Source organism: Corvus cornix, chromosome 9, assembly GCF_000738735.6.
Source record: "Corvus cornix cornix isolate S_Up_H32 chromosome 9, ASM73873v5, whole genome shotgun sequence".
NCBI classification, from domain to species: Eukaryota; Metazoa; Chordata; class Aves; order Passeriformes; family Corvidae; genus Corvus; species Corvus cornix.
In genome coordinates this window covers 4,554,477-4,574,585 of record NC_046339.1, presented here as the reverse complement: position 1 = coordinate 4,574,585, position 20,109 = coordinate 4,554,477, and the positions used below count along the sequence as shown (strand labels likewise).

The window sequence follows — 20,109 nt, the reverse complement described above, 5'->3', positions numbered from 1 at the left end:
GTGATGGGGCTTGTGTCCCCTGAGCACATTTTAACCACAAGATAAGCCACAACTTCTAAATCACGGGGTTTGCTGTAGCAAAAGTTAAGCTCTACTGATTACAGAACTGGAAGCAGTTCCCAAAGGAGAAATTAAACTGAGAACAACCTAGATCCAGCTTGCCTTCAATCCAGCTGCAGAGCTGCTGGCTCAGGGCATCAGGCTGTGGGAGAGGAGGATGGAGCTCGAACGGTGACTGTGGAATCCGCAGACTCCGGTGCTGAGTGATGGGTGAGCAGTTGGAAAACCAGCCTGGCCACCACATTGCTGAGGCATTGCAAGTAACTGCTGCGTCCAGGAAATGAGGGGCTGCTCTCAGTGATGCCATTAACAGCAAAAAGAGAGCAGGTTTGTCTTGTAAATTATTCATTTGAAACTACCTTGCTCATTTCTTATTTATGCATCTGTCAAAATAGCCCTGCATGTTAGCCAGATAAATAGAACTAGATGATTTTAGGCTGCAGATATGTTGTCCTGAAATGTACCAGCCTTCCTAGTCTGAGGGGAAACTGGTGGGGAAGAGCATTTGCAGCACCAAGCATGGTGGGAGCAGTGAGGGGGGCTCCTCTGCCCAGGCTGGGGCACCCTGCCTGGGTGCAGGTCCTCAGGCTTCAGCTGGGTTATGATTTCTGGGTGACCTCCTCAATCTCCAAGGCAGGGATTTGCATGCACATACTAAAATTTTTACTGTCTCCTCCCTAATACCCACACTGGCCTGATTTGCATTGGTCCCCAGGTGACACGAGTGCCCTGAGCATCCCTGAAGTCCCACTGTGAATCCGTGAGTGACTCAGTCTCTCCTCCTGATGGAGGTTTCAGGTTTGGCTGCTGTAGGAAGTGGGGTCAGGGGAGGACACCTGCAGCCTGGATCTGAACTCCCCTCCTGGTTGCCTTTTTCTGGAGCTCCCAGGGTGTGCATCAGGGCATCCCTGTGTGACTTTTCCTTTCCTGCAGGGACAGGAATATCAACCTCTTGCCTGTCCAGTTTATTCATTTTGTAGCAGAGGGCTCAGGTGCTCACATCTCTTCTCAGTGGTACAGTTCTGCACAGAAAGAAGCAGATATCCTAAAGTCTTTCACCAACTTTTTATCCAGAAAAACTGGAACAATATTCTTGTTCTTCTTGATATTGAATCCTTTGGCTGGCCAACAGCCAAACCCCTGTTATCCCCATTTGAGTACTGTGTAGGGATTTTCTAGGCAGAAGTTACTGCCCCAAGGTAAAATCCAGCGTCCTGGGACTGTCCTTGGCTGTGGGATGATTGAGGAAAGCCTGGCTGCTGGGCTGCTTGTTTCTGACCTTGTTTGCAAATCTGTCTTCAATTGTGGGCAGATCAGAGGAAAGGAAAACACAAAGGATCCGTGGGGATTGCAATGTTGCTGCAAGCCCAGACCATTGACCTGTCAGCAGCAGATTCCAGCCTCATTGTACCATCTGGTTTTGTTCTCCTCTGTGAGAGGAGAGGAGTAGGAAAGCGTTTTTGGGAGGATAGGGCACTGACAAGGGCTTTCCCCTGGGCAGGGAGGATGAATGCAGTGTGTGTGGGAAACGCTGTGGAGGTACAGGCTGGGAAGGAGGAAGAGGAGTCAGGCGTGGTCTCTCATCCTCTTTCGTTTGAGCTTTGGGGCTTTGCTCGCAATAGCAACATAATTTTTGCAAGAGCACATTGATTCTTGCAAGAGTCGAATAGAGATCGGCCAGAGGCAGTGTCAGGTTTTTTTCCATCTCTCAATTTCCACTCCAGAGTCTGCAGTTATCTGCCAAAGGCAGCGTTGCAAAAGATGTGATGTGGTGAGGCAACATCCCATTCCTGATGGAAATGCAATGAAAGTTTAATGCTCTGGCAGCAGCTGACGCCCTCACCTCTTTGAAGTCAGCGTGAGAACTCGGCATTGTTCAGGATTTATGCACTAGCCCTCAGCAAACATCACATTTATTACCCTTGTATCAGTTAAAGGGATGACAAGCTATTGAGAAGCTTGAGGGGGAGGGGAAGAGAGAAGCAGGAGCATGGAGACTCCAGCTCTGGATGGGAGGTGCTCTGCTGGGCAGCATGTGGCCTTTTCTCCCCAGGAAATAGGTTGGGTCTGCCTTTAAATACCTTGACAGGGAAGAGAGAAGCGTGAGATGGAACATCAGTGGTAAGGGAAGGGCTGTGTAGCAAATTTCCAGGTGTGAGTGTGTGTGTCTGTGAATGCCACAGCTGTGTCTCCGTGGGATGCTGCATTGGTGACCTTGTCCTGCCACCTCCTCACCTGTCCCTGTGGCTGCAGACCTGTTAAAAGTAACTTTATTTTGAGGAGGTCCAAGATGAAACACCTTACACCCATTCTGCTGTCCCAGCCAACGTTTTCTGACGCCTCTTCTTCCCTTTGCATGGGGACTTGATGTTGTACCTGATGGGAGCTTTTTGGGTGATGCTGTGCCAGCTTTTGGGAATTGCCTGACACATTGTTCTGGGGTGAGGCAGAGGGATGATGGCGCTGTAATGGGGCAGCCCAGGGTGTGGAGTGAGCTGGGGTGCCAGTTATGTGGAGGGGTGAGGAGGAATGTAGGGAAGGGCAGGTGGATGATGCACTGGGAAGTCATGGTGCTGGAAAGGGATGGTCCTAAGTGATGGTTCTGTTGTGTTAACTAGCAGAAAAACCCAAAACAAGGTTGAATATCAGACTTTGTGCACTAGAAAGCTACAGTCTGCCACTTCCTGAAGTGCAGTTCCAGACTGCTGCACTGGTAAGAGTGGAAGTGCTGTGAGCTCCAGTCCAGGCTGCACATGGAAGAATCAGCCTGCTTCCTACCCAGAAAAGCTGCTTTTCTGTTCTTATTAATGCCTGTAATATCTTATTAATGCCAGTGGTGGAATTTTGCTCAAGATCTTAGTCTGCCATGGTGTGCTCAGTGTGGTTTCAGCAGTGCTCAGCTTGGGATGAGTGGGAACACTCAGCCTTGGCTTTGTAAACCAAATGAGTGATTAAAAACCTTCAGGAGTGAGCAGCATGGCCTTGCAGAGGCTTATGCAGGCACAGGGCAGCTGTGACCCCAACACTCAGTTTGGGAGACTGCAGAGTGCACCCTCCTGTCAGCCAAGAGAGCAGCCAAATACAAGAGTTGCAGGGCCTGTTTTTTACTGGGAAAAACAGATGTGGGAGAAAGTTCCTGTCGAGGTGAAGGAATTAGCTCAGGAGTCATGTGCTACTTAACAGCAATGGCCCTCAGTGCCACCTCCAGAGATGCTCTGGAGGAGAGAGGATTGATTTGATAATTCCCAAGAGATGGGGATTTTGCTGGAACTGACACACACATTTCACGGATCCCCCACCCCTGGATCTTGTGCTGTGTGGGACTGGCCCCGAGTTCTGGTATAATGGTTATATTGAGATATTTTAAGACTATTGTTTCAATGTTTTTGTCTTGACAATGTTTAAAGACAGAGGCTAATAATGAGTAACTATTCTCCCAAGCACGTACTCTGCCAACACTTAATTAAAAACTGTATTTCCATCTAGGAAAGCGTCACTTGGGGCGTAGTGTGGCTGCCTCCTGACTCAAAGTGCAGGAGCAGGAGGTGCCACAGCATCTCTGGCTGGGGGGACGGGATGCTGGCTGCTGTGGGGCTTGCTCAGCCTGGCCCAGAACATGAACAAAGGTTGTTTCTCATGTTGGTTTGGCCCTCTTGCCCAAAAACTGCAAGATGGAGGGGCAAGACGTGCCCTGGGGATCTTGCAGGAATCTACTTTAAAAGTGGATTTCCAGTAAAAACTAAGAGGTAGATGTGGGCAGCTGAACTATGAATTTTAAAAGTCATATCATCACAAATGGGATGGCTTGTGCAAGAATTTGGCAAAAGAAACAAATGACCTTGAGTGCTGAGGACAAAGGCATGGCCTGCATTATCAGACTGACTGTATGATTCTGTACAGCCTCTCTGGGGGAAAAACACCCTGCCCCAGCTGGAGACCAGCTTTAAAGTGCTGGGCAGGAGATCACTGATGGGATGTGCACCCCTAAAGCTTGGAAATTTACGTTGTTTTAAAAGCAGTTTATCGTGAGACCTTAAGCAAGAACAAGCATCTGGAGCTGCTCAGGTGGGAGAGGGCAGTAATGCAGCAATGGGACAGGGCTCTTATGTTTTTTAATCAAAACACTGCTAAGCAATTCTACTGTTTCTGAATGTCCTTTCTCATGATTACAAATGCAGTAAAAATGTTCCACTTATACCTAATTTTGTGAAAGCCTGGCTGTGCCAGGGAAGAGTGTTGGCTCTGGGAGAATTCAGGTGCCGTGGTGCTGAATTCAGGTGCCGTGGTGCTGTCCTGGATGGACAGAGCTGACAGTGTCCCTCTCTTGCTTTCCAGGTGATCCGTTCTGCTGCTGACTGGTCTGCTGGCATTAAATACCACGAGGAGTCCATCCACAAAGCCTACATCAGTGTGATAGAGAACAGCAAGCACTACATCTACATAGAGGTGAGTGGTGGGGAGGGAAGGCAGGAGGGTCCTGATGCTCTGGGCATGGCTTGCCCATTACTTCTTGAGGTTTGGTCCTAAGTTTTTATGCATTTACACAGATCCACTACCTTCAGTGGTCTTTGGGCCAGACTGATGGCTGTGTACCCTGACAGCATTCTGACCATGAGGTGGAAAAAGCAGACCTCTCCTTTATAAGGCTCTTCGGAAAATTGCCAGCAGCTTTCATGGCCTGTGCAATAGTCTCCCTGTCCCTTCTGTGGCTTTGCAGTGTCCCCTGTGCATGCCACTCACAGAGAGCTCTTCATCCACGCAGCCTTCAGCTGCAGGAGTCTCTTGTGTCAGAGTGACACTCAGTGCTTGCTGAATGGAGATGCGTTTTCTCCTCTTCTTTTTTTTTTTTTTTAGCCTCCTGTTAGGTTGCTCTTTACATGAACTTTCTAAAGAGTGTGATTAATGAGAACTAATTCATTCCCTAAGCAGGCACAGACACACACATCATTTAATCATAATTTACAAAAGCCTCCACTCCAGTGGCACACAAGCCCAGCTATCTTTAGTTGCTCTTGGTCTGAAATAAAGCATGCAAACATTTTTGGTTGGTTGCTGGCAGTGTCTGACAGTAGCTTTGCTTGCTTTTCCTGCAGAACCAGTTTTTTATTAGCTGTGCTGATGACAAAGTTGTCTGGAACAAGATCGGTGATGCAATTGCTCAGAGGATTCTTAAAGCTCACAGGTAACCTGTTCTTAATGAGGCAGTGGAAGTCCTCCAGGTGCATTTCCATGGTGTGGTGCAAAAAATAACCCCTCAGTGAGCACAGCTGGACAGGAGCTGTGCCAACGCAGAACCGAGGGGGTCGAGCATCTGCATGTGCAGCAGTGAGACTCCTGAGTGGTTTCTTTGCATCCAGAAAGTGATTTTCTGGACTTACCCCAATGTAAATGTATTTTTAACTATGGAGCTTGTTTGAAGGCAAGTCCTTTGTGCTCTGGTTCAGTGACACCTTTGCTCCATTGCCAGCTTGCCTTGAGCTGGGTGGTCAGGCAAGCTCATGGGTGGGAAGAGTGAACTGGGATTTGTGGTTTATTTAAATCATCTAGAGAGGAGAGGCTTCAAATAGGGGAAGCAAATACATTTTGAGGGTTCTGCTATTGTTCGAACAACTTTTTCTGGTACATCTGCAGGGTGTTCACCACCTCCAGTCTTTGCAAGGGGACCGTTGTTTGTTCCTGGGTGGATGGAATCCAACCATGTTTTAGACACTCCTTCAGCATACCTAGCCCTGTGTTAACATTAATGCCACAGGTAGTGGCTGGTCTTCACTTTGATCCTGGGCAGTCTTGCTTAAGGTTGCTCCCTGGAGTCTCTTTGAGACATACGTTTCATAGTATAAAACTGTACCCTGCTCTTGCCGGGCTGACATACAGAAAGCTTTCTGAACTTTTCCCTTTCATCTCTCATGGGTTTTTTTGCCATGCACAGAGATGTTTTTTTGCATGGATTATTTTTTCCATATTGTAGTTGTCCAGAACTCTGCAGGGCCTGCTTTTCTAGAGGTCCTCTCTCCAAGGTTGCAGGAATTTTGCGCTTTTTGGCACTTGAGCTTGGAAGTTCACACTTCGATAAAGGCACCCAACCTGAGACAGCCACCAGAGTGCAGGAAGTGTCTGCAAGGCCACAGGAGCTGCCCTGGGCCAGGCTTTGTTCAGAGCACTGTGGAAAGAGGAGCACTACTGAAACCGGGAGAGCCTGGGTGTTATCTGCTGTGCCATTAACGACGGGGTGGAGTTGCCTGTGATCTGTGTGAGCTGCAGTGAATAGCCCAAATAATTGAAATCAGCTAAGGATGAAAAGATGGGATGGATTTTCTCACTGTGGTGAATGAGGAGCCATGCCAGTGCTGCTGGAAATGCTGTTGCTGTGTTTGTATTGCAGCCTCGAAGCTCACAGGCAGCTGGACACAGCATCTTAGGGTACCTTCCAGTGCCTAAAGGGGCTAGAGGAGAGCTGGAGAGGGACTTTGGAAAAGGGCATGTGTGATAGGACAAGGGGAAATTGCTTTGAAGTGAAAAAAGGTGGAGTAGATTGGATATTGGGAAGAAATTCTGTACTGTGAGGGTGCTGAGGCCCTGGCACAGCAAATTCTCCAGGTAGGTTGTTAAGGTTTTCCCATTATATAAAGTTTATGTAAGGGGTGTCATTCTGTCCAGATACTAAAAGTCTGTCACAGAAGGGGTCACACAGACTCTTAGTGACCCATTTCCAGATGTGATGCTCACTTCTGCAGTACTCCAGTTGTATGCCAGTCTTGTGCTGGCTTCATGCTGGCAATTCCTAATCAAGTATAAGGTTCAAATTCTGCATTACCTAAGATTAAAAGTAAATTCAGACCTAATTGGTTTGTATCATAATGCTAATTTTCCAAACTGCCCAGGGAGAACAGCATTTAATTGTAAATTAAGGTCTGTAGTGAGCTTGTATACTTCTCACTCTTCTAGACTAAATATTTTCTACTGATGTTATTAATAATGTTCTTTTCTTGGTTTCCTCTTTTTTTCATGGGTGGCTCTCTAAGCAGTTTAATAAACACTGTCCTTACACAAACAAGCTGCTTTTTGGGGAATGCTTTTGTTGGTAGACCTTTCCCATGCTACAAACAGACTCAGTTTCACAGTCTCTTGTGTCTGGGTAAGGCCTCATTAACTGTTTCTGAGCTCTGCTGACAAACCAGAGCCAGTCTGCAGTGCCCAGCACAGCTGGAAGGAAGCACTGGTTGAAATGAAAGACACACAGGTCCTCACGGTCTCCCTCCTAGCTCAGATGGGACCCCAGTGCTTCACAATTCCCTCACCCCGAAATTCACAGGCATGGCTTGCCCGAGGAAGGAGTACTTCTAACAAAAACTGCAGACCGGCTCGTCCTCAGAGTGTTTCTGAAATGGTTCTGTGCTGACTAAACTGTGTTTGCCATCTAGTGGCAGCATCCTTCCATGGAGCATTATCCTCGTCCTTCTCTTCCTTCTCCTCTGAGGCACAGAGCAGGGAATTCCCAACACCCAGGGCACCTGGAAGGTGTTCTCAGAGCAGATGCACCTGGCATTTGTCAGCAGAGGAAACACAAAGGGGGGCTTTGAGAAAAACCCCTAGCAGTGCCACGATTGTAGCTTTTGTTCTGAATGTGTTCACAATTAGGGTATGGATTAGTTTGGAGAACTCTGGAACTGTGATGTATCAAGGACATATTTGCCTTCCCTGAATGATCAATGTTTTGCTTGTGCTCTGAGCTTTTTCCACATTTTCTGATGTTTCTGACTTCTGAAAGCCAGGAGGCAGTGGGAACGTTGGTTTAGATTTTGGGTTTCTGCCTGTCACAGCTCTGTAAGCTTTGCTGTGCTCTGCCAGGCAGTCGTACACACCAGTCTGCACCAGTATCAGTGTGGGCTATTGGGGTGCTCAAACAAACTGCTACAGTGGCAAACACAATATGAAAAATCCTTAGCCAGCCCCTGAATTTTGGTAAAAATGTGTTTCTTTTCCTTTAGCTTCTTTTGTTGTCTGCTGAGAGTAAATTATCCCCTCTCCTCCTGAAGGAGCACTCACAGAATTTCTGATGGCCGGTGATGATTTCCTGAAACTGGAAATGCACTTCACGCTTTGCTCCCTTAAAATTCCTGTAGTGGCCTTGGATGGGAACGAAGTTGGTCAGCTCAGGGGAAGTGAAAGGAGGGGAGTTCACCTTGTGGAAAGCTGTAACTTTTCCAGGCTGACGTGGCATTCCCAGGCTGATATTCCCCCAAACTCTCGTTTCAGGGAGAACAAGCGTTTCCGGGTGTACGTGGTGATCCCGCTGCTGCCGGGCTTTGAAGGGGACATCTCGACGGGCGGGGGGAATGCGCTGCAGGCCATCATGCACTTCAACTACAGGTACCACAGGCAGGCTGTCAGAGACCCCCTGGACACCTCCACTGCTGCAGGGTGTCCCCAAGCCCCACCTGCTGTCAGTGTGACCAGCGTGGACACAGCTTTGGGCAACCTGGTCTTGGGGAAGGTGTCCCTGCCCATGGCAGGGGGCTGGAGAATAGATGAGCTTTAGGGTCCCTTCCAACCCACACCATTCTGTGATTTGTTTTCCATTGAACTGATCAAACCAGACTTGCTGATTTATCTCCAAATCTGCCTTTTTGGCTGACATTTGGCCTAGCTCTGCCTTCATTGGCCCCATGAAGGCAATGGCATCTTCCCCAGTGTGATTCCCCTGCTCCAGGATGGATGTTTGGGGGGGCACTTGCAGCCCAGCAGGTCTCATAGGAGATGCAGCAGTGCTGGGTAGCCCTTGTGCTGGGAAATGTAGAGGAAGGCAAAATGGCCCAAGATGGTTTTACTGGAAAGCTGCTGTGTTATGGTATGGCCAGGGCACAGTCAGTGTGCAGAGACTGCTGCAACCCTCAGAGTGAAATCCCCCTTTCTGCTGGCCTGCAGGGGTCCTGTTGCACATCCAGGAGGATGAGTGGGGCAGGGGACACAAGCAGGTGGAAAGTAGCATGTACCCCTGACCCTTCTGCCAGAGCTTCCTCCTGCGAGGGCAACCATAGGTCTTGAGAAATTGCCCATGGGTTGGTTGGTTCTCGGTGGAATGCCAGCTGTGGCTCTTCCAGCCCAGCCATAATCACACAAACTCCCTGACCTGGCCTTCTGCATATGTTGACGTTTTTGTTAATGTGATTTCACATCCAGGCCCAAGGCACAGAGGGTAGCAGCCCTTCTTGTCACATGTTTGCTCTAGAAGGCAAAAGTGCTCCCCAGCTCCTCTGTGGGTTGGTACGAACTCCTTTGCAAAAAGAGCAGTCATTTGGGATAAAAGTGTGCTCTGGAAGCACCCTGTTTCTCCTGCAATTTGAGAGGCATCTGTGTTTGTGATTTACCCCGCCCAGTTCTGCTCCAGCACATGCTGCTGTCTTGAGCCAGGGGGGTGCTGATAGCTGCCTGCCTTCTTTCCAGGACCATGTGCCGAGGGGAAAACTCCATCCTGGGCCAGCTGAAGGCAGAGGGTAAGAGCTTTATTCCTCTCCTCTGTGTTGTTTACTTTGGATGCTGCTGTTTGATGGATGCATCTATAACACGTAATGCAACATGTGCTGCGGGCTCATGGGGCTGTGAGTGACCTCCTCCCTGACCATCCTGCCATGGCAAGGTCTGCTGGGTCACACGAGCCGTGGCCCCTTGTCAGACTTCACACCTGGCTGCAGCCCTGAGCCAGAGGAGGGGAACACCCCAGGGAGGAGCACGGCACGGTTGCAGCTGCTCAGGATTGTGTTACTTGGAAAATGTCCTGAGCGGGGTCAGGCTTCTGGGAGCCATGAGCCCTCAGCCTGCCCCATGGATCCCACCCAGGGTTTGTTTCTGGCAGTTGTCAGATGTGGAGAGGAAGAACCTGCCTAAGCAGGAGGCTGTTTCTGAGTTGCTTCCTTGCCGTGAGGAATCCTGCTGGAATTTGCTCTGCTGGGAATCGGAGCACCGTGAAAACCCACATATCACAAATGCTAGGACCATGCAGAATGCCTCATTTGTTCTAGGTCCTGCTGTAAATCTGAACTGCACACAAGTACATTAGGACACATTTGCCATACTGACCATGGACAATACACCTGCTTCCAGCCTCCTTTCTGCAAAATCTGCAGAAAAAGTCTCATAGTCCACTTATTGTAAGATGTTTGGACCCTTGTGTGCTGTGCCCAGGAGACTGGGGTAATTTCTCACTGAAGTGGGAGTCTCTGAGCAGGCAGCAGATCAGAGCAGCACAGTGAGCTCACAAGCAAATTTTCAAGTCTATTTTTTAAAAAGATTATTTTCATTATCTGCTTATTTATAATTTTTTTCAAAGTCAAAAGTGAACTGTTATTTATAGGGGGTCTTCATGTAAACAAGGCCTTTTCCTTTTCTCTTCCACCTCCCTCATCCCATCAGTTTTCTTGTCTTTTAATTTTCAGTTGGAGATAAGTGGATAAACTACATATCATTCTGTGGACTTCGGACATATGCAGAGCTGGAAGGAAAACTGGTGACGGAGCTCATCTATGTGCACAGCAAACTGCTCATTGCTGATGACAACACGGTTATAATTGGTGAGTGGGGGCTCTCAGGAGGGGTTTGGGGCACTGGGTTGTACCTGCATCAGTCCCTTCCCATCCCCACACACAGTGCAGGCTGCAGAGTGCCACGGGCTTTTCTGTGTTGTCATTTCTTTCCCGAGAAATATTTTGCTGTTTAAAAGAAACAAACCCAAAAACCAAACTCATAAATTCATCAAGGGGGAGGAAAGGATTCAGAGGGCTGTCATTTAATTTGTTTTTCTAAAATGGTTTTAAATCTGTGTGTAACCGTGAAGAGAATCCCAGTGCAGGGAATATTGTCCATCTGTCTTGTATCAAACTCTGCTCTAGCAGGAAGACTTGTGAGACTTGTCATCTGTTCCTGAAAGAACAGAATGTGCTGTAAAATTTGGAAGGTTTGGACAACATGTGTCACGTATCAGCTCCATTTCCTAAGAATGGGACAATATGCTACAGGGAGTAATAGATATCATTTCATCCTCTTCTCTTACCATATTTATTATGAGAACATGAAGCCAAGACAGGAGTTCAGGCTCAGAGCTCTACGCTGCAGCAGAATTTCAGCCTGTTTCTTTAAAGAAGCCCTTTTTGAGCTGTTATCTCAGCAATGACAACTTTGCCAATGAATATCTTCATACTAGATTTTACAAGACTCAAAATGCTCCCTCCCTTCAAAGCAGTGGTCTCAGATGACCTGTGGTGAGGTTTGCTTGTCTGTCACCCTCTCAGAGGCCAGATCCCGTCTCCAGTGCACAGAGTGGCTCAGAGGTGGTTTGATATCACAGCAGGAGCTGTGTTGCTCCAGCTGGGATGGTCTGGGGGCCTGAGGCAGGTCTTAGTTTCTATTTTCTGTGCCTTTAAGCTTGAGGATAGATTTTTATATGGCCTGTGCATCTCTGCTGCCTGGTGAGGGGATGGGAAGCCATCCCTTTTCCAGATAAGAGCGAGTGCATGGAAATTAGGTGCTCATGGAGCTACTGTGTAGGAGGAAGGGGTGAAAGGACAGAGGGATTTAGCTGGTTTTTCCTCTGGAGGTGTTGGCTCCTCTGGCGTTAATCCAGTTCCTGGGAAGGCTCAATGGCCTCAATGGTGTCTGGAGATTTTTTTGTTTGTTTTGGTAATTTCTGTGGGTTAATGACCTCTTTATGCCTGTCCTTCCCTGCATCTTGCTGTTCCCTTGGAGCCAACAGCTGCAAGCAAAGAGTGTCCTCCCGTCCCCTGTTTTCTGATGTCTGTGCAGGACAGAGAAACCTGTTTGGGGGGATAAAGCCTCAGCTGGTCTTGAGCAGATCCCCCTGAATGGCACAGCAACCTGACCATGGTTAGGAGGTTAAATGGCAGGGAGGTTAAAACGACAGGAGCTTGAAAGTCTTTTCCAAGCCAAACCATTCTGTGATTTACCCACAGAGCCCATCGTGCCTCGGGTAACTGGGTATCCAAACCAAATGCGGTTCGGACCTTTGAAAGCTGTGGCTCCTTCAGCAGAAGCATCTGGGAAGTTGCAGAAAGAATAAATTTTGAAAATGTTGGCCTGGGCTTGGCTGTGATTTAATCTTCTTTCAAACTGTTGAAGCCTGCAAAAATTAGTTGAGTTTTTTTCCCCTTCCCCCAAATTGTCTCAGGGTCTGTGTTTCCATAAGGAAGCCCCCTGGGTGGGCTTTCACCTGTCGAAGCCGTGGAGCTGAGGGGTGCTGAGGGCCCTGGGGGTGTTGGGTGGTGATGGAGGGTGTGCAGGAGCACCGGGAGCAGCAGTGGGACATTGCCTGTGCCTCGTCCTGCCCTGCCCAGGCTCTGCCAACATCAACGACCGCAGCATGCTGGGGAAGCGGGACAGCGAGATGGCCGTCATCGTGCAGGACACCGACACCGTGCCCTCCGTCATGGACGGCCAGGAGTACAGCGCCGGCCGCTTCGCCCAGTCCCTGCGGCTGCGCTGCTTCAGGTGGGGCGTGGGGCTGGCCGAGCACGGCAGGGAGGGATGTGGGCACTGAGCAGGGATGCAGGCAGGGCTCGCTCAGGCTTAACCTGCCCCCACAGCCTTTCAAACCGATGGGGCTGCCACTGCTTGCCCAGGTTTAGCTCTGCCTGGGCTGGACTTGAGCGCAGGGTTTTGTTGCTGTTTGTTTCACTGCTCCTGTCCACAGCTTGGTAGCTTGATTTTACAAATGATTTTGCTCCAGGATTTCGCTAGCAGAGCTCATAAACAAGTGGTATTTCTCCTCCAGATCCCATTTGCACACCCTCTTAATCTTGGGTGGCACTGTCACTTTTTAAAAGAAGCTTCTTTGCTGGGAGCAGCCATCTGGCCCACAACACGGCCATTTTTAGTTTAAGACCTTTTTCTTTCTCCTTTTTTTTCCCCCCACCCTATTTCCCATCTGGACAGTTACTGCACAGAAGAAAAGCAGCATTAGAGCTGACAGATTATCACAGGGGACAGGAGTGGGAGGGTGCTGGGAGCACACAGGGTTTGGCACGTCCCAAGGAAACCTCTTGTGTCCAGGCATTTATCAAGGGGGGAGTGCCCAGTGCTTCAGGCTCTGTGAGCATCCATCCTTTGTCTTCTCAGGGTTGTCCTTGGCGGCTCCGATCTCAGTCCAGAACACCAGGATCCTGTCTGTGACAAATTCTTCAAGGAGGTGTGGATTGCCACAGCAGCTCGCAATGCCACCATCTTTGATAAGGTGAGGAGCACAGCAACTTCCCCCTCCCTCTATCCCGTGCAGAGGCAGCAGATGCCAGTGGGAAAACCAGCACAGGAAGGGCAAAGGCAGCAGGTCCAGTTCCTGGGGTTGGACCTTTAGGGATGTTTTGAAGGAATGTGTAGTGTCAGATGCAAGAGCTGTGAGCAAGAAACTGGAGCTGGTGCATTCCCAGGGTGTGATAGCACCCATGAAGGCAGCAGATCAGATTTCTCCTTGTGTTTGCATCAGCTCCAGTGAATGGCCATGGTGTAGTTACTACTTGTAATTAGCCATGGTGTAACTGGAGTAGAAGCAAATTTTACTTCTGTCTTTTAATGAGCTTTTTCAGTGATCTGAAAAGGCCCTGGAGCTTCCCCTCTGCCTGCTCCAGCCTCATTGAGGATAGGCACATACCTCTTCCCTCCATGTTCTCCAGGCTGTTAATTCAGTCACTCCCATCCTGGGGAATTCGTACTGGATGCTTTGGTCTTTCTCAGGAACTCTGCATTGCAGCATTTCCCTGCACTCATAGGCGATTTCTTCTTTCTGTTTTGTTCAGGTGTTTCGATGCCTTCCCAGTGACGAGGTGAATAATTTAACCCAACTGCGTGATTTCATCAACAAGCCCAAATTAGCAAATGATGATCCTGCGAAAGCAGCAGAAGAATTAAAAAAGATTCGTGGGTTTTTAGTACAATTCCCCTTTCGTTTTCTGGAGGAAGAGTATTTGCTTCCCTCCGTCGGAACAAAGGAGTCCATGGTACCCATGGAGGTTTGGACTTAAGAAAATGCAGACTGCTTTACCTTTTAAAGTCTTGTTCTCAGGAGAGACGTTAATGAAAAATATGGGATTTTGGAAAGTGAAAGGAGACAAAAAGCTTCTCCACCAAGCTAATGTGCCTTTCTTAAGGATTTTGGTGGAGGAACTTGAAGCAAATCGACACTAGCAGAGGAGAGGAGCAGAAAGACTTGGAAATGATGGCAGATGAGAAGTTTAACCTCTGGAGGAGTTACTTCTTCAGGCATGTTCTGAGCATCTAAAGGATGCAGGCTACTTCCTAGGACAGGAACTGACTCCCAGTCGATGTTGTCACCACTGCCAGCTGTATCCTGTGGTTGCGTTCGTACTGTGATCGTGCTGTGGCTGCACAGGAGTCGTGGGCTGCGTGTGCTGCTTCTCAGGCTTTGGGTATCTGCCCCTTGGCTCGCTGGAGGTCCCCATCTCACCCCTTCCACGCGCCGTCAGAGCACGTCGTGCAGCCCTTGCGCTGTTGGGAAGTGCTGTTTGCTGCTGCCTTGGGCTGTCCTGCAGCTTTCCGAGTGTTTCACTTCTTAAAGGGAAACAGACTAGCAATCCTGTATCAGAATCAGCATTTTGGTCTCTTCATCCCTTTGGGGGAAAAAAAATCCTCTATCTATTGCAGCTGGAGCAATCAGCAGCCCTCAGGCTTGGCAGAGGGCAGTCTCAGTGGAGCTGGAGGTGTGCTGGAGATCACTGGAGTTTGCTGGCCTTTGCAGACACACACAGCACGTCAGTTTGGTCCCACTGAGTGTGACTGTTTTCCTCAGGGGAGGATCAAGGTTCCAACTCAAGCCTGAGGTGTCCAGAGCCAGAGGAAACCAAGGCACTGCATGTAACAGGACAGAAACTCAAAAACCAGCATGAGCTGAACCAAGCTCTGCACTCTGCTTGTGTATTTATCTTGGGGGTTTGGGTAGATTTTCACTTCCATCCCTTTCCCTCTATTTAAAAGAAGGGGAAGGCCATGAAGCTGACACCATGCTCAGACTGAGCTGATGCGTGGGTTTGTAGATGGGGTGAATGCAAGGGGAAAGGGGAGCAGGTAACAAAGCCCTGTCTCTGCTCCACTTTGTTACTGAACCAGCCACAACCTTGAGTTCAGTCCTGCAGGACCTGTCTTCCCAAGCAGAGGTAGAACTCAGCATGCACATTCCTGTTTTCCATTGCTGTTAGATGGTTTCCAGAGCTCATTTGCATCTCTCTGTACAGAGAAGCAGCAGTTCAGTCCAGCATCCTGGGAAAAACACTACTGTTCCTGGGCTAGGAGCTCGTGTGGTGAGCACCAGCCTGGGTCTTACCCCGTGCTCCATCCTGCAATCAGCCAGGTCTCCCAGTTTTCATGTCCAGCTCCAGCCTGAGGTGTTCCTGGCAGTCTGCAGTGCTGTGTCAGGTGCTGGGAGAACAGCATTAGAAAACACCTAAGGAGAGTTGGATCTGGAGGAGTGGGAGGCTGAGCTCTTCTGCTGCCCCTGCACCCAGGGATCCCTTCCCTAGCTGGGTTATACCTGTGCCCAACACTCCTTGGTCAAAAGGTCCAGTGAACTGGTATTTATTTTAGTTCACAGAAGAGTTTATTTTTCCCTTTTCTGGCTCTTCCAACAGTTTTTTAACTGGAAAAGAATCCCACTGGTCACCTAGCTTTCCCAAAATGTAGCTGGCCTGACATTTTTGCTGATTGCCTTCTGTGTTCAGACCTGTAAATAGGCACCAGCTAATTCTGCACCTGCTGCATCACCCAAGTAGGGAACAAACCCCAGATGTTCTTCCAAATCTCAGCCCATTCCTACAGCTTCCACTTCCTAGTTTTACATTTGTGTTCTGTAGGTGCAGTTGCCTTTTACACTCCTTTCTGGCTGGTGCATCTGTGGTCTGGTTCACCTTTGGGAAGTGCATGTACAGCATTTTATGTGGTTGAGTCTGGGGGGTTGATGCTTTTACCTGGCATGCTGTAAGCACATAAATATGTTCCCTTGATGTTTTTCTCTTAAAAAATTGACCCGGGGTCACCCCCCACAGAGCCAAAGCCATGTGTGCCCTGACCATTTACAATCGAGAAAGATCAAAGGTGTCCTGTGATTTCATATCAGTGCAGGTTCAGAGCTTTTCTCTCCTGATGCTTTTAGCTGTTTTAGTTTGACTGAAGCTGCTGACTTTAAACAATTACAGCCTGCCAGAGAATCCTTGTCAGTCACACAGATCAGTGTTGAGAGTCAGAAAGTGTTCAACCCCACCACCTATATACACTGAACCTTGAAGTGAAACACTCCTGTCACCTTCTAAGTGCTCTTATTCTCCCCATCCTCATATTAGTAAAAGTTTTTATAATTATTAAATTATCCTTACATTGTCTTTAAAATGGTAGATAGCTGATTGTTGGGGCTTCCTAACTCCCCAACAGGAGGGAGTTAGGGTGTTAGCTCCCCCTCTGCCAGGCTGCTTTGGGGAAAAACCACACAGGTTCTGCAATGCTCACTGTTGTGTGATAGCTGCTGGTCCCCGGTGACACAGCAGAGCCATGGAGGGAGATGTAATTGACTGATTCGGTATGAAAAGGTGCTAATTAGGAAGGTCTTTCATTATTGAGGAAGCAGACAGGTCTGGTGCTGGCGCTCTGTCTGGGAGGAGGTTCCCCTCTGTGGGAACAGAGGCACCGTGCTGATCATCCCTTCCCTGTGTTGGTGCTAAACTCCTGATACCAGGAATTTAGTAACATTCAAATGTAAGCAGGGTGTGCACGGCAGCCTCGGCACAGTGAGGAGATCCCAGCATCCCCAGGGGCTTGTGGGGCCACCAAGTTCCCTATGGAAGCAGCACTGCTCACCCCAAACAGACAACAGGCTGGAGTCACTCCCGGTGAAGGCCCCACTCATTCACACCATGGCTTGTGCTGTTTAGAGCTGGCTCCTTGGGTCCTGTCAGCTACAGGTTTGTTTCTTACATTAAGAAGCCTGTGAGGTTGAACACCTTGAGAGAGTTGATTTCTGCACCTGAACAATCACTGTTGCTTAGTCTGTCATACCAGCTTGGGCTTCAAACTGGAGAGGGTCACCCACGATACCCAGAGCTGGAACAGGTGATGTGGATTCAAGCACTAGCAACCCCAGAAACATCAACTGTTTCTTGTGGCATTTATTTGTTAGAATTACAGGAAATGAGAACTTCTCCCAGGCTCATACTTTATTTTGTAATTCAACTCAAGTAGAACACTTCTTTTCCCTTTAATTTATTCCTTAACACATGCCACTTTGAGAACTCATACTCCTTCCTTAAATTTTAATAGTCTGATATTTTAAAATATGTGTTTTGTTGTATAGATGTTGGACTGGATAAATGTTTCACGGTAAAGTTAATGCATGATTTAAAAAATGAGGGATAAAATGTCATCGTCTGCAAGAACTGTACTAAAAAACAATTTATAGGAGAACCACTCCAGTGCTCCATGGAAGAGGCGAAGTGCTCGGCTCAGTTTCTGCTCTCTTGGTCTCAGTTTGTCCCCCTGACTTGGTGCAAGCTTTGCTGCATTAAACCCCAAACACTCCATTTTCCTTTCTTTTGATCAAGTTTCACAACATTGATTTTACAATCCTGGTGCTGTCCCTGGGAGAACCTCGGTGCACGTGTTGCCTAGCTGGGACTCTTCCATGAACAATTTACAATATCTTTATTCCTTCCGCAGGAGCATCCCTGTACAATCAAGTGCAGATGTGGTTTGCTGTTGCTATTTCAGTGTAACAAGCCTTGAGCACTTTGTAGCAAGGATAGTCCGGGGTTGTATCTGGGCACAGAGCTGCATTTGTGGGGACACTCCCATACAAGCATGAGAGTACTGGAGGATAATGCCTTTTCCCTCTCCTGCTGAATGTGGAGCCCCAAATCCATGCTGGTCTGAGCTGACCCCGCTCACCAGCAGCAGAGCCTTTCACGGTGCACTGCTGTGGTGGCCAAGGGGAAGAAAACTAGCGCTCTCCAGACCAGGATATGAGCAGAGTTTGGCACCCCTTGGGTGCCCCAGGAGAACTGTCACAGCTTGTGGCACTCATTCTGCAAATGGTTTCAAACAAGCAATCGCTACTGCACTGCTGAGATCCTGCTGAAACCCGGAGCTTTGCAGCATCCTGCTCTAAAACCTGGAGTGTGACTTCATGGCAATGAATCAAGGCCAGCATGTGAATCTCAGTGTATCAAAGTGGAGCTGCCCCAATAACCATACATTGACCACTGAATGCAATGATCCTCTTGGGGTGGCACTTTTTTTTCCCCTATTTTCCTTTCCTTGCCTGCTTTCTTGTTGTATTTTCCAGTATTTGTGATTACTCTATTTTTAACCTTCCAGTATCTTTTCATAAAATCTCCTCTATGTAAATAATTCCAACTTTCCCTAGTTCTGACACTAGGGAAATGAGAAAAAGTGTCAAAAAGTCACAGTTTTGGGAATTTTTTTTTTAAAAAATTTTGTCTCTAGCTAAACTAATCCACAAAAGGAGAGCTTCCACTTGGGGTGTGAGCGCAGGTCTCCGTGCGTCCCTCCCTTCCAACAGTGCTGCTGTGACACTGAATATCCCTTCTGTGAAGGCTGCTGGAATTGAATTTTGTATCCTTGTTCCTGCTAACAATTGCTTTCCTTTCCACTCCATTTGTATCTGGTAAATGAATGTGTATTAATGGACTGAAAATACAACCGATCATCATGTCAGCATGTTTGGCTTTGGTGTAATTTCTCCTTGTTCTGGGGGCCTCATCCTGCCTTGGGTTGAGTTCTGTCCTTGCTCGGCATCAGCAACCGAGACGTGATGGAGCTGCAATAAAAATGGCTAGACTTGAGTCATTTGGGTTTTCCTGGGAGAGAGAAATTGCTGGGGTGAAACAGCAGAGAAAGAAAATTGGACTTCATAAATACATTAAAAAGTCATGTTTTAAAGGAGTTTCAATAATCCAAAAGCATTATGAAAGGCGTAGACAAAAACACTCTGTCCCCAAAACAGAATTAACTTGCCCCTGTCTCCTTTAACTTCCAGTAAAGGAAATTCAGCAGAGAGAGAGGAAGAAGCAGCTGCCTGTTGTCCTCCAGGGGCAGAAGAGATTAATAAAGCATCAGTGGCATTTCCAAGCTCTCTTGCAAACTGAAAACATATTAACTTCTCCGTTTCTTAGGTTTCATCTCCTTCCTCAGATGCCAGAGGGCTCTCCGCATGTTCAGAACTTCCAAACCCAATCTGTGTCCTCGACAGACACAATAAACCAAGACAACAGAGCCAGAGGGTGAGGCAGGGGGTTGGTAAGAGACATCAGGCAGCTGCTGAGTGACACCCTCAGCTTCTGCTGCCACTCCAGCATCTCTGCTGATTATGTGCCTCCTGAATCCCACTTATGGGCTCCTGAAGAGGAGATAGTGACGAGCAGGAGTGACGTGGGACCTGACAGTCACTGCTGGGTGCATGGTGATGAGCCCAGGGTGCTGGATGGCAGCAGGGTGGCTGTGGGGTCACACAGGGCAGCCACAGCTGAGGCTGGCAGTGTCTTGCCAGCATTGCTTGGTTTCTGTGCGAGCAGCAGGAGAGCTGTGGGATCACAGTTGAGGCTATCTTGGTGTGGAATTAGCGTGAAACTGGAAGTGGTCCTGAACCTAGGGAATTCAGGTATCAATTTGTAGGAAGGATCCTTTCCCTTTTCTACATGGTTGTCCTGGTTTCAGTGGGGATAGAATTCATTTCTTCTTAGTAGCTGGCGGGTTCTGTTTTGGATTCAAGTAGGGGCCCACCTTGAGGGCACTGTTGCTGCTTTTGCTGTTTTTCCTCTCCTACAGTGCTCTTACAGGGCCTGACTTCCTTCACATCCAACCCTAAAAGCAGAAGCGAATGCCAGCTTAGGGCTATGGCTGGCACTGACTGCGTGGGGAGGCAGGAAAGCGATGGCAAAACTCCCCCTGACATTCCCCCGACCAGAATGTTCCTGTTTGCTCGCTGGAGGACTTGCAAAGCCTCAATTTGATGGCTCCTCACTGAGCAGC

General features: G+C 48.4%; 1 protein-coding gene across 3 annotated transcripts in view; it reads left to right on the top strand.

Annotated features, from left to right (window-relative positions):
* The window catches only part of PLD1 (phospholipase D1), a 74,832-nt gene extending 56,034 nt beyond the window's left edge, over positions 1-18,798 (top strand). For all 3 annotated transcript variants that reach the window (XM_039556759.1, XM_039556760.1, XM_039556758.1), the window contains 8 exons: positions 4,396-4,506; positions 5,154-5,242; positions 8,317-8,430; positions 9,505-9,554; positions 10,494-10,628; positions 12,405-12,558; positions 13,186-13,300; positions 13,860-18,798. In XM_039556759.1, the coding sequence (XP_039412693.1) occupies positions 4,396-4,506; positions 5,154-5,242; positions 8,317-8,430; positions 9,505-9,554; positions 10,494-10,628; positions 12,405-12,558; positions 13,186-13,300; positions 13,860-14,084 (993 nt within the window). In that variant the 3' untranslated portion in view covers positions 14,085-18,798. The remainder of the gene's footprint in view (positions 1-4,395; positions 4,507-5,153; positions 5,243-8,316; positions 8,431-9,504; positions 9,555-10,493; positions 10,629-12,404; positions 12,559-13,185; positions 13,301-13,859) is intronic.
* The last annotated feature ends 1,311 nt before the right edge of the window (positions 18,799-20,109 follow it).